Here is a 10,867-nt window from a genome sequence, read left to right as displayed (position 1 = left end):
AGGTACATATTGTACTTTTACTCCACTACATCTCAGAGGTACATATTATACTTTTAATCCAGTGATTTGCCCTCATACTAATGTCTTACTTTCATATTTTTGCCCTGCAGTTCAAGTGTTTATTCAAACAGTAGGTTGAGCTTCACATTGTGCGTCCCTGTGCATGTGCTCACTGGTGGGATTTACTTCTCTGTTCCCGTTTCTCTGCAGACAGTGCTGCGCATTTGGGATTGCCTGTTCTACGAGGGCTCTAAAATCCTGTTCCGTGTCGCTCTGACACTGATGCACCACAACCAGGCTCTGATTCAAGAGGCCCAGTCACTGCCGGACATCTGCCAAAACTTCAAGCAGATCACCCACGGACCATTTGTTGACCAATGCCACACTTTCATGCAGGTAACAGAAAAGAGAGGTATCCCATCACCACTCATTAAGAGCGCCACTCACACATGTCCCTTATTATTAACTGTCTTTAATCCCATAATCCTGGTGTTTCCTGCCCTTCCTAGAACATCTTCATTGAACCAGGAAGTCTCTCCATGGCAACCTTGACTAAGCTGCGGGTGACCTGTCGATCTCGCTTCGGAGCAGAAGAAGAGTCCTGAACCAAACTCGACTGCCTGTTGCCCAAACTCAATACACATTCCACTGGGATGAGCACCCCACAGCTCGTTTGCACCTTTTTTTTTTTACCGACTAAATGTCACAGTGACTACTACATACTGTTGAGTTTATTGTCTTAAACATATGTTCAGACCATCCTACAGCCCAAGTGTAAATACATGCTGAAATGAGATTATTCTTAGCAATGTGCTGTACGAGCTGACTATTCCATTTGAAATGAACATGTAGTTTCTTCCTCTTTTGTTACATCTTGCACTTTACTCCAGAAAGTCGGAGACACTGTAGAGAAAAAGCTTGTCGTGTTTCACACTGTAAGCACAGCCAAGAGGCCCACTGTATTTCCCACTGAATGGTAAATGAAGACAGAACTGCATGCTGGTACTACTTGCTGTGGTAATCAAATGTGAATTATAGTGATTTCATGAACGTATTTGTTCAAACATTTTAAAATCTGATTCATGTACTTGTTGGTTGTGTTTAGTCTTTAGTTCCAATCCTCGATCATTAACTGCACCTAGTGCACTGTGATGAAATGAATGAAGTGTAGTTCAAAGCGCTGCTCTCTTTTTCTGACAGAGGTGTGTCTGTGTTTGGGTATCGTGGTACTGATATCACATTTTGTTGCACTGGTCAAAAATAACTGGTGTTGATCCCGGCTGTGAGTATTCTGCATAATGTACTCCTGGTTATACAGCTCAGAGTAGTCAGCCATGTTTATGTCACACAAGTTCAAGCCTAAAGGTACTGTAGCATGAAATCTCCCCCCCCCCCAAAAAAAAAAAAAAACTGCTGCAGTTTTAGGATTTTTATTAACTTTCAGTAAGATGCATAATAGAAAACGAGATCAAACCATTTTCTATACAAATAAAAGATCAAATCACTACAATTAATATTAACATTTCTTTAAGGGGAAAGTCGGGGAAAAAAGCAAGAATGGAAAAAATAATCCATGCACCCGTTCACTTGTAATGTTTAATACATTTTAGTAATGCAGTCGCACTCCGTGTACAGCTGGACAACTACATGCAGTTACAGCAGCTCGCCACCTTCATCATCACAATTACCAGACTGTTTATCTGACTTGGGACTGTCTCCACTGCGGAGGAAGAGGACAGGAAAAGACACTCAGCGCTTTCCCTTTTCTTAGAGAACAATTATCTTTAGCTGGTTTCAAAAATAAATGCTAGTGAGCATGTGTCATAAGAATAAAACTCCACCTAACTTGACATTTTTTTTTTACTTGCGCACACAAACTATAGGAACTACAGTTTAGGAACTTTGTCCTACAGTTCATTTGACTCCTCCTGCCTCTTTAATTGCATATTGACAGATTTTTTTTTCAAAAATAAATAATGACAGATAAAAACAGCAGTTCAAGCAAATTCAACCAACTCCGAGAACTTAATGGAACAAGAGTCAGCAGCTGGCGGTGAACTCGCTACAGAAAATTCCAACTGCCTCCATCGTTGATTGTGTAAAGACTCTGTCCTCTCGGGCTTCATCGGGATGCAAACCATCTTAAGCTAGCAGGTCTTTGGCTTCTCATCATCATCATCTCACAGAGAAAGGAAAATAAAAAATATCCAGAGGTCACATAGGATATGCAAAAAAACATGCACTCGCCACACATTACCAACTGCTTCCATTCACTCATGCTCGTCTCCACACTCTGGCTCGTCTCTCCCCGGTTCAGATGGTCTGGTACCCAGCATGGCTCCTCTTCCTGCCTATTAGATACGCGACGAGGACGATCAGCACCAGGCCGGCAAGAGCTGCTCCCACAATGATGGGGATGAGCATCTGGTCTTGGTCCATCTGACACTCCTCCGCTGGAGACGGAAACAAAAAGATACAAGTTAACATTGTATTACAGGATTTTGCATCTTTGTAATTCCCATTATCAGACTAAAGCAGCTTTCCCCATGCCGCAGAGTGCTACCGACTCCATCACTGTCAACATGTAGGTCAGAGGACACATAAGGAAAACTTGGGATAAGAGCAGGTTAAAGAAAGCATTTTTACCTGTGGCAAACTGGTCGGTGGTGACTTCAAAGGGTTGGACCTGCAGTCTGAACGTGTTCAGAGAGAAGGTTGGCACGACGAACAGAGTCTGCTCTGCATTGCACATGTAGGAGCGGCCCAGCGTACTCCGCAGGTAGTCCAGACTAGTGTTGCTGGCTGAGATGGGAGCTGTGGAGACAGACGGATCAGCAATAGTTGAATTAAGCGAATCGGAGACGAGTAAAAAAGTATGTCGCTTATGACAAATGACCTACCAGTCGCGTCTGACAAATTAGCGAGGAGAGTTACCCCACTCAGGTGGTACTTGTTGCTCGTGGAGTTCTGTGGATGGGAGGAGACAGGTTTGAATAAATACATGCAAACATAAACAATCTGACCATGCAGCTAATGTCACAAAGGGATGGTCTTACCAGAGTGAAGGTGAAGTTGAGCGTGGTGCTTCCCTCCTGTGTCAAAACCAAGGAAGCACTGCTGGCTTCACATGATCCGGATGAACGCGTCAGATTGGGAGTCAGGTTGACCAAGTCTTGCATAGTCTGGCAAAGTAGACACAGCTTTGGTTTTACCTGAAGTTTGTTACGCAGAGTAGACTGACCGTATTTATTCATCATCTTGTACCTTATTCTGAGAGAGAGAGAAATAGGAGACGTTGAGCTGCAGTCCCATTTGGGCCAGGAGACACACGATGCCCTTGCGGTTGTTCACGGAGTAGGTGCCCCGCTCAGGTGTTCCCGGCGGGGTCGGTGCTGGAGCTGCGGTTGTCGTCGTACCGGCAGTGGTAGGTGGAGCTGTAGTGGTGGTCTGATCTGCCGCACACACGCTTTCTGTGACGAGAGGAATGACAGACAAACGTGTAATCGACCGTAGAGACGCAGGTCAAAACAACCTCAGACATCAGAGTCAGAATGGTACCTGTTGGACTCAGGTCATTTTCCGGCATGTACGCCTCCAGCCTCATGTCGGAGAAAGTCACAGCTGCTTCACCGAGTCCAAAAGTGGAGGCGCTCACGCAGCGGTAGGTGGTGTTGATCGTCGCCGAGATCCCGACCGAAGGCGACACCACAGTGACCACATCTAGGACGAATAAAAACATACAAATGACTAATACGTCTATGTGTGTTCATGGTGGATTTACTATCAAGTTTGAAATGTGTTTTTAGCAATTATTACTTTCTTTATTTCTGAGAAACTTCTTTATTTTATGGTCACGCCATAACTCAAGCTTTCCCTGTGCCCCCCCCCCTCCCTCCCTCCCTGTGTTTGTGTCGTCTCCCTGGCATCCAGCTCCACCCTGCTCACACACCTGCCTACAATCAGCAATCAACACCAGTTACCAATCATTTCATCAGCTCTGCTAGATATATATATATATATATATATAGATATATAGATAGATAGATAGATAGATAGATATATAGCCACAGTGTTGTCTACTCTCCTGTCGTAGACATTTGATGGCTGAACAGAAAGTACTTCTTTCTGTTGTGTTTTTTTGCCTGTCCAACTCATTTACTTTACTTTAAATATTAAGATCTGGTGTGATTGTCATTGTCTATACAAGCATCACATCCATTTAACCACACGTAAACTGAACCTGCTCTGCGCTGTTAACAGTTTGTTGCGGCGTTTGCTCTCACCGGAGCTGTTGGCCTCCGGGAAGATGGACGCGTCGCTGAGGTTGTACCTCAGCGACAGGTTAGCAACGCTGTACAGGCTGCCACTGGTTGAAAAGCTCAGCCCCAGCGCGTGGCCCGGTCCGAACACCGCCAACAACCACGGTGAGCTGTCGTTTGTGCCGCATGAGCTGCTGACTGTGTCGACCGTGGTGGAGCCGGGCAGAGGGACCTGCACTGTTCTCTGAGGAAAGACGAGCGATGAGACCGGCGTTCACAAAGAGATTATCAATACAGCTGCTTTCAGAGATGGAGGTGTTGCCGTCTCTTTACATACCGTGATGCTGGAGGTGTTGTATGTGATGGAGAACGTTGCAGAGAGCTCGGCCTTAATGCAGGTGGAGTTCCCCTCCTTCACCTCCAGAGTAACCGCCTGAATACAGCCTGTAGAGGAGAACGTGATGAGCAGGGATGCGCAGCAGTGAAATAATACGGAAAATCATTTCCAGAAATAAGAAACATCACTCAAAATTGAAATATAGTGCAAAAAAGACTTTCAGGTGTCTTTCTCCAATATTTCGGGCAAATAGTAGTAATCAGTTAAACTAACTTCATTGTATTATTAGAAGACACACTTGTACGTTTATTACGTAATCATGATCATGATCTGGGTTGCCTGGTTATAAAGGTCACAGCATGAGTACAGATAACAGCAGTGACGACATACGACGTCATGCCAACAAATACACAATAAAGCAGTTCACACAAAACACCACCAGAGGTCTGCAGACAGCCGAGTGAGAGACCAACACCACACACTGACCCGGACTCTTTCCCACACAGCTCAATAGAGCTACTTGTGACAGGTGTAACCGAACCTCTCCTGGCGATGGAGTCGTAATTGTTGGCTCGGCCCACCTGGCAACTTCCACAATTGCATGGTATTAAAACCTTCATCCCTCGGAACCTGCCATGTCACAGTTGTGTGTGTGAGAGTGGCTGTAGTTCCCAAACATATTGTTTGAATACTAAGGTGGCCTTTTATCAAGCCCACAAATCAAACACTTAAAAAAAAAAAAAACGTTCTCACCCGTTTTCATTTTTGGGAGTTTCATCACTTGCTTCACACTTCCCAGAAAGTCTACACAGGAGTTGAGGCAGTTTGTGGCCACTTTTGGTTAACTTTCCAACAGCACAGATTCTTATTTAATGTACTGCATGTTATTAGATTGTTTTATTTCTTTATTCAGGTAAATAAATAATGATCCTACCCACAGGCCATCAACACTAGCAGGTTTCAAAATTCCCTTGCCACTATAAATAATATATTTCAAAGAAGGATTTGTGTAATTAAAAATATGCTCCAAATAGTATCTGGTTACATCGCTGAGACATTTGGCTCGTGGGCCATGATATTGGTTCTGTCATAACTCACTTATTGCTCAGCTGACTGAGCTCCTCCCTCTTTCATATTCTTCATCTTTCTCCCTTAATATCATGTATTGTGAAGATCAGTGTACTTCACTCTGTCAGTCCCTCCTCTGCTGCGGTGCTGAAACCTGACCCCAGTGCCACCTCTCTGTTCACCCTGTAAACACGCAGCAGACCTTTACACAACACTGCAATCTGATAATGAGGTGAAAGCGCCTGTGTGTGTGTGTACAAAGTATTGAGCTACAGATAGCAGCATTAGGCGGTCGGCGTGGAGAAGATAGCAAAACAGAAAGGAGTCCCGACTCTGCTGCTTGTGTTGAGAGGAAATGCTGGTGCAGGCAGGCTGTGAACTCTAAGGTCGCCAGGCCCTGTGTTATTAAGTAAGAGTATTAGATGGTAGAAAATAAAAATATACTGCAACTACTCGACAACTGCATTGGCCTGTTTTCCTTTATCAGCAGCCAGGGGTCTGTGTGTGTGTGTGTGTGTGTGTTCTGGTGGTCAGTAGGCCTCCACTGGGCTGTGTGCAACACAAAGCCATCACAGTGGTCACGTGAAGCTCTCCAATGACACAACAGAGAGGCCAATCTGCTGGTCCACAGCAGTAACACATCCTGGGTGTTACATTAGAATAGAATACAGCACAGGGACGTCTCCAGTGAGTCTGGTCTACCTGAGGACAGATTACCTTTGTTTCGTTTTAAGACAGGCTCACGTGGGACTTTGAACGTCTATGTTTCCAGCACTGATCCACTTTTTGGTCAAACTTGGAGGGATAACGTGCCCACTAGTTACCGGCCTACACCAGAAAGTCCCTTATTAATATAATATATCATTTCTGCTAGTTACACTCGAGTGACGTTACACACATGACTACGTCATAGCTATGACGTTACATTTCAACAGCTATTAACCGACTAACGGTTGTTTTCACTGTCAATCAACCCGATCATTTTCTTGATTAGCGACGAACCTGTTTCAGCTACACGAGGGAACATGTAAGCTAGGTGAGGTGAACACCGACACCTCAACCGACCAGCGGGCAGGCGGCGTGACGTCGTTCAGTCCGACGGGGATGAGAAGCTTTATTACATCCGCAAAAACACTCACCTAAATCTGCAAACCAGGCGATGATGAGCGCGGACAAAGCGTGAGAGAGCTTCATCCTTCCAGCGCGGGTTTCCTTTCCTTGCTTTTGTTTTGAGAGATACAAGCCCGGGGAGGAGGTGGTGGTGCTGTCGCAGGTGGGTCTACGCGGAGAACTGCACCTGACTACACGGAGCGTTAGCTACAACTGTGGCGTCGCTGCTGTTCTTCTTCTTCCTGTTGAGATTTACGTCGCTCTGCTGTGCGAGTACACGGGCAAGAGTTGTGAATACTCCTAAAGCACGTCCTGCTAACAGACGCTATCAATAAACGCGGTTAGATGTCGGTGACAGCTAAAAGCGACTGAATAAACCAAACGTCTCCGTCATGTGAACTGGCAGAGCTCAGAGCCACGCAGTCACGTGAGGCCACGCAGTCACGTGAGACCACCACCCTCCCTTCTTTCACGAGCGCGGTGCGAGGCAATCCTCAGACTGTCCACTGCTCCATTAACAAAGGCTAAATGTTACAGCAGAGCAGTAGTTAACACAGTTTTGTCCCGTGTAAGAGGTTTGCTGCTGAATAAGACTTACATAACTGTACATAATGTCGGGTGGGTGTAAAGAGACAACAGAGGAAAAAAAGTTAACTTCCAGGAATAATATTACAACATTTCTATATGGGATTGTAGCATGTGAGAGTCCACACACACACTCAGCTGGTCAGGCTGCAAAGTGCATGTGTTGTGGGTAGTCAGCTGACACCATCATCAGTTCACGAGGGTGTGCAAAACCCAAAGAGGAACGCAAATGCTGCTTTAATGCCGTGCCCGGGATTTATCAGGGCCCTGCTACATTCTCCCTGCATAGTTCAACCACGCTCCTTCACAAAGACATGTCGTTTTCTTGTCTTATAATGACACCAAGACAACTTACCCCTTTGTTTAAGCTCTATTTCACAATCATACAAAAGCTGTACATTCCCCACTGTGATAGTGAAAGTATTAAGACGTACTCTTTCGGTTCCATCTTCCAGTAACTTGAGATATTAAAATCCTGAATTGCTAATTTCTGTCAAAGTGGAAAGAGCATAAGCGCCTCACAATCACGTGTATGGAAAGAGATCAGACATCTTTCTTATTGATCATTTAGTATTGGCCATGTTTTGATATTTAAACTGCACACCATGTACAGTAGCTGCATATTAGACACACTTGGTACTCATCAGCTGCCCATAATCCACTAGTAATAACCTGTTTTGTCTTTACAAAGATGCAATTGACCTAATGAGATTAGGCTAAAGGAGTTGTACACTGCCCGCATGATGAAGTATGCAGCAAGTTGAAGCCGATAGAGGAAACGTGTTAATTTAAAAAAACACTACCACTAGCTGTTTATCTACAAATCATTCATTGAATCATTAAATATCCATTTATTCAGGTTCACTTTTCTCACTCTTACATAGAATACAATCTGATCTACAAAAAACCGTCAGCACATGACATTTGGACATTTTGGTCAAAACATATAAGATACCCAAAGAAATACCCAATTGGCTCTGCCGGCCAGTCGTTTAGCTTCTGTGCTACAAGCGATGAACCCTCCCCTCCGACCCACTGCATCCTTCTCAAGTCTCTTCTTCTGCAGCCACTTCTCTGCCAAATCAAGCAACCAGCCAACGAGGGTCACACTCAGCAGTTTATGCAATCATTCATAAAGTGAACGCCTTGAACACAAACAAAACAAATAAAATTCTTAAAACTCAAAGACAAACCAACTATGGTAGAAAATAAGTGATGTTAGAACGACGTGGTGGAGGAGAAGAAGAAAACAAAATCCAAATCCCAGGGAGGAGAAGAAAAAAACTAAACAAAAACAGATGAAAGTGCTAGTTATTTTCATTTGAGTTTTGCATTAGCAGTTTTGTAAGTCCATCACCAACCCTGGGCCACCCACTAAAGATAACGCAGAGTGGGAACAGTACAGCCAAGTCTCTCTCGTCTCTCTGGAGCTCTGTGGGATCTGGACGCTGCGTCCAGGATTGTGGATGGAGGGAAAGACGGGCACCAGAGGAGAGTCAGGTGGCTGAAGGGCTGTAATGCTGTTTTAGGGGGGGGCCAGCTGTCGGCTTGCTTTGAGGAAAGCACGGCAGTAACACTGGAGTCCCTTCAGGCAACATAGTGGTACTGGTTAGGAGTCTCCTTGTCACGTTCCATGTAGTCTCTGTCTATGAGCGACTCGATCCGCTTCTTCAGATCACCCGGCTGTGGAGAGGAAAGCAAGTCAGATGCTGATGAGCTCCGTGTGTGTGAAGGAAAATGGAAATAGTGAGAACAGGATGCTTAAGATACGTCACCTTTACAGGGAACTTCAGCTGGTTGTAGAGCTCTGATACCAGAAGGTTGTGACTGAGGGTCTTCCTCATCTTCATGATGCGCACCACAGCGGCATCGATCTGATACTGCCTGTCTTGAAACACGCGCTCTGTGGTGCTTACCTGCTCCTCTACCTGTAAGGGAAATGCATTTCAAAATGGATAACAACCAACCTTTAAAACAAAAAAAAAAAGTGTGTGAAGAAAGAAAGAAATGTGCCAGTATATATTTCTTTTTACCGTTTCCTTCATCTGGATCTGGTTGATCTTAATGCGGAACAGTTTGTGTTTGAAATCATTGTTGAAATTGAAACGGTCTCCATCTTCCACGTCTTTCCCTCGAGGGTTCTTGTTGAGGACACGTGCTTTTCCGCAGGCCAGGGACTGCAGTGTGCGCCTGAGCTCTTCCTCCTCTGTGCAGGACGAGAGCGAAAGAGAGATTGTGATACAGAACTCTTAAACAATAGAATAGTTGTGCTACATGTTCAAAAGACAGGTATAAACCTATGCCGGTGGCGGTGCGGATCTCCTCCATGCTGAATTCTTCTCCCTCGTTAAACATCAGCAGCACCAGCGTCTGGAACAGCGAGACCTGCAGCTCCTTTTTACCCTGCAGGATAAAGTAGTCGTTGTAAGAGAACTTCAGACGTTTTCTCGAGCCAATTTGTCTCTCTTCTGAATGTTAGGAGGCCCCGTGGCCCTTACCTCTTTGAACTCTGCCTTCAGTACAGCGTGGCCCAGTGTGGGCTGCCACTGCAGCTTCCTCCCACTGTGCTTCCCCAGGTAGAACAGCTTGAACACTTCCTGGAGTTTTACCATCTACCGCAAACATTAAGAGATGAACCGTGTACCCAGACTGTCCTTATCACAGTCTGTTAAGGATAAGCTGACGACCCTGCCACGCTCAGAGTTCACCAGTACAACACAGTCAACTTTTCTTTTGACAATGTTTTCTTCAATAACTCCACCGTGTTGCTGCCCACGTACTATAAATCAAACTGCTTCCATGACTCATAAAGCGTAGTGTGGACAAAGAGAGATGCTTACCTCTGGGGGCAAGTGGACCTCCATGGGTATGTATGAAGGCCAGTAGCCCATAGTGAGGATGTTGACGGTAAGTTCTATGTTGCTGGGCTCGCTCTGGTTCTGGATATACTGAGCAGAAATACAACTTTTTCAATTACACATGAAAAGCCCAATAAAAAGGACAGCACGTGCTGTAAACACGGCGTCCATATTTTAAAGCTACTCAAGTGTGTCTATGTGCACAGAGATGGGAAGTACCTGTTTGAACTGGATCATGATGTCTTTGGACAACTCCATGTCCTTGAACATCCCCTCGAGCTTACTGGTAAATGCTGCTCCGCATTCTGGAGGAAGCCAAACCCACAAAATATCACCATGAGAGACTATCTCAGAATTCGCATTATCTGTTCAGCTATACTACTGGGAATTAATTTGCTAATTTAAGATAGAAGACTTCGGACTCACCATGTTTGAGCTTGGAGAGCATCGACTTTTCAGCGTCAACAGACGCACTCTTGCCGACCAGCAGACGCTTGGCCAAGTCCTTCTTATAAAAAGCTTCAAACACATCTTTTCCTGGAGGGAGGTTACAGTGGTTAGTAACACTATTTGAGCGAGCGAGCGAGCGAGCGAGCGAGCGCGCACACACACACACACACACACACACACACACACACACACACACACAC

The 10,867-nt window shown here is 45.2% G+C and overlaps 3 protein-coding genes across 4 annotated transcripts in view; 1 reads left to right on the top strand and 2 right to left on the bottom strand.

The window, feature by feature from the left end:
• grtp1a (growth hormone regulated TBC protein 1a) overlaps positions 1 to 2,602 on the top strand; it is a 22,986-nt gene extending 20,384 nt beyond the window's left edge. Inside the window, exons 7-8 of one of the 2 annotated variants that reach the window (XM_031846118.1) lie at positions 211 to 396; positions 510 to 2,602. In XM_031846118.1, the coding sequence (XP_031701978.1) occupies positions 211 to 396; positions 510 to 605 (282 nt within the window). In that variant the 3' untranslated portion in view covers positions 606 to 2,602. Of the gene's footprint in view, positions 1 to 210; positions 413 to 509 lie in introns of both variants that reach the window. The other variant, XM_031846119.1, reaches the window with a different exon arrangement.
• Positions 1,417 to 7,221, bottom strand: lamp1a (lysosomal associated membrane protein 1a). The gene is made up of 9 exons (XM_031846117.1): positions 6,804 to 7,221; positions 4,597 to 4,703; positions 4,284 to 4,503; positions 3,559 to 3,720; positions 3,265 to 3,470; positions 3,057 to 3,182; positions 2,901 to 2,967; positions 2,647 to 2,814; positions 1,417 to 2,453 (listed from the first exon to the last, which is right to left on the bottom strand). The coding sequence occupies exons 1-9, from the start codon at positions 6,856 to 6,858 to the stop codon at positions 2,314 to 2,316; spliced, it is 1,251 nt and encodes a 416-aa protein (XP_031701977.1). The 5' UTR covers positions 6,859 to 7,221; the 3' UTR covers positions 1,417 to 2,313.
• A 950-nt stretch (positions 7,222 to 8,171) lies between these two features.
• The window catches only part of cul4a (cullin 4A), a 7,948-nt gene continuing 5,252 nt past the window's right edge, over positions 8,172 to 10,867 (bottom strand). Inside the window, exons 13-20 of the mRNA XM_031846114.1 lie at positions 10,644 to 10,754; positions 10,437 to 10,522; positions 10,200 to 10,307; positions 9,858 to 9,971; positions 9,657 to 9,762; positions 9,393 to 9,565; positions 9,135 to 9,287; positions 8,172 to 9,042 (exon numbers count right to left, since the gene is read on the bottom strand). Of these exons, the coding sequence (XP_031701974.1) occupies positions 8,947 to 9,042; positions 9,135 to 9,287; positions 9,393 to 9,565; positions 9,657 to 9,762; positions 9,858 to 9,971; positions 10,200 to 10,307; positions 10,437 to 10,522; positions 10,644 to 10,754 (947 nt within the window). The 3' untranslated portion in view covers positions 8,172 to 8,946. The remainder of the gene's footprint in view (positions 9,043 to 9,134; positions 9,288 to 9,392; positions 9,566 to 9,656; positions 9,763 to 9,857; positions 9,972 to 10,199; positions 10,308 to 10,436; positions 10,523 to 10,643; positions 10,755 to 10,867) is intronic.

The sequence above is a fragment of the Anarrhichthys ocellatus genome, unplaced genomic scaffold, assembly GCF_004355925.1.
Source record: "Anarrhichthys ocellatus isolate YVR2014 unplaced genomic scaffold, GSC_Weel_1.0 scaffold6, whole genome shotgun sequence".
Classification (NCBI taxonomy): Eukaryota; Metazoa; Chordata; class Actinopteri; order Perciformes; family Anarhichadidae; genus Anarrhichthys; species Anarrhichthys ocellatus.
Note: the sequence above shows the minus strand (reverse complement) of the source record. Positions and strands in the feature narration are given on the sequence as shown.

What these genes read in the sequence shown, in the direction of transcription:
- lamp1a (XM_031846117.1), bottom strand. Translation starts at nt 6,858, where the DNA reads ATGAAGCTCTCTCACGCTTTGTCCGCGCTCATCATCGCCTGGTTTGCA. An exon ending in ACAACACCTCCAGCATCACG is followed by an intron (nt 4,504 to 4,596) that starts GTATGTAAAGAG and finishes GTCTTTCCTCAG; the next exon opens with AGAACAGTGCAGGTCCCTCT. An exon ending in TCAACTTCACCTTCACTCTG is followed by an intron (nt 2,968 to 3,056) that starts GTAAGACCATCC and finishes TCCCATCCACAG; the next exon opens with AACTCCACGAGCAACAAGTA.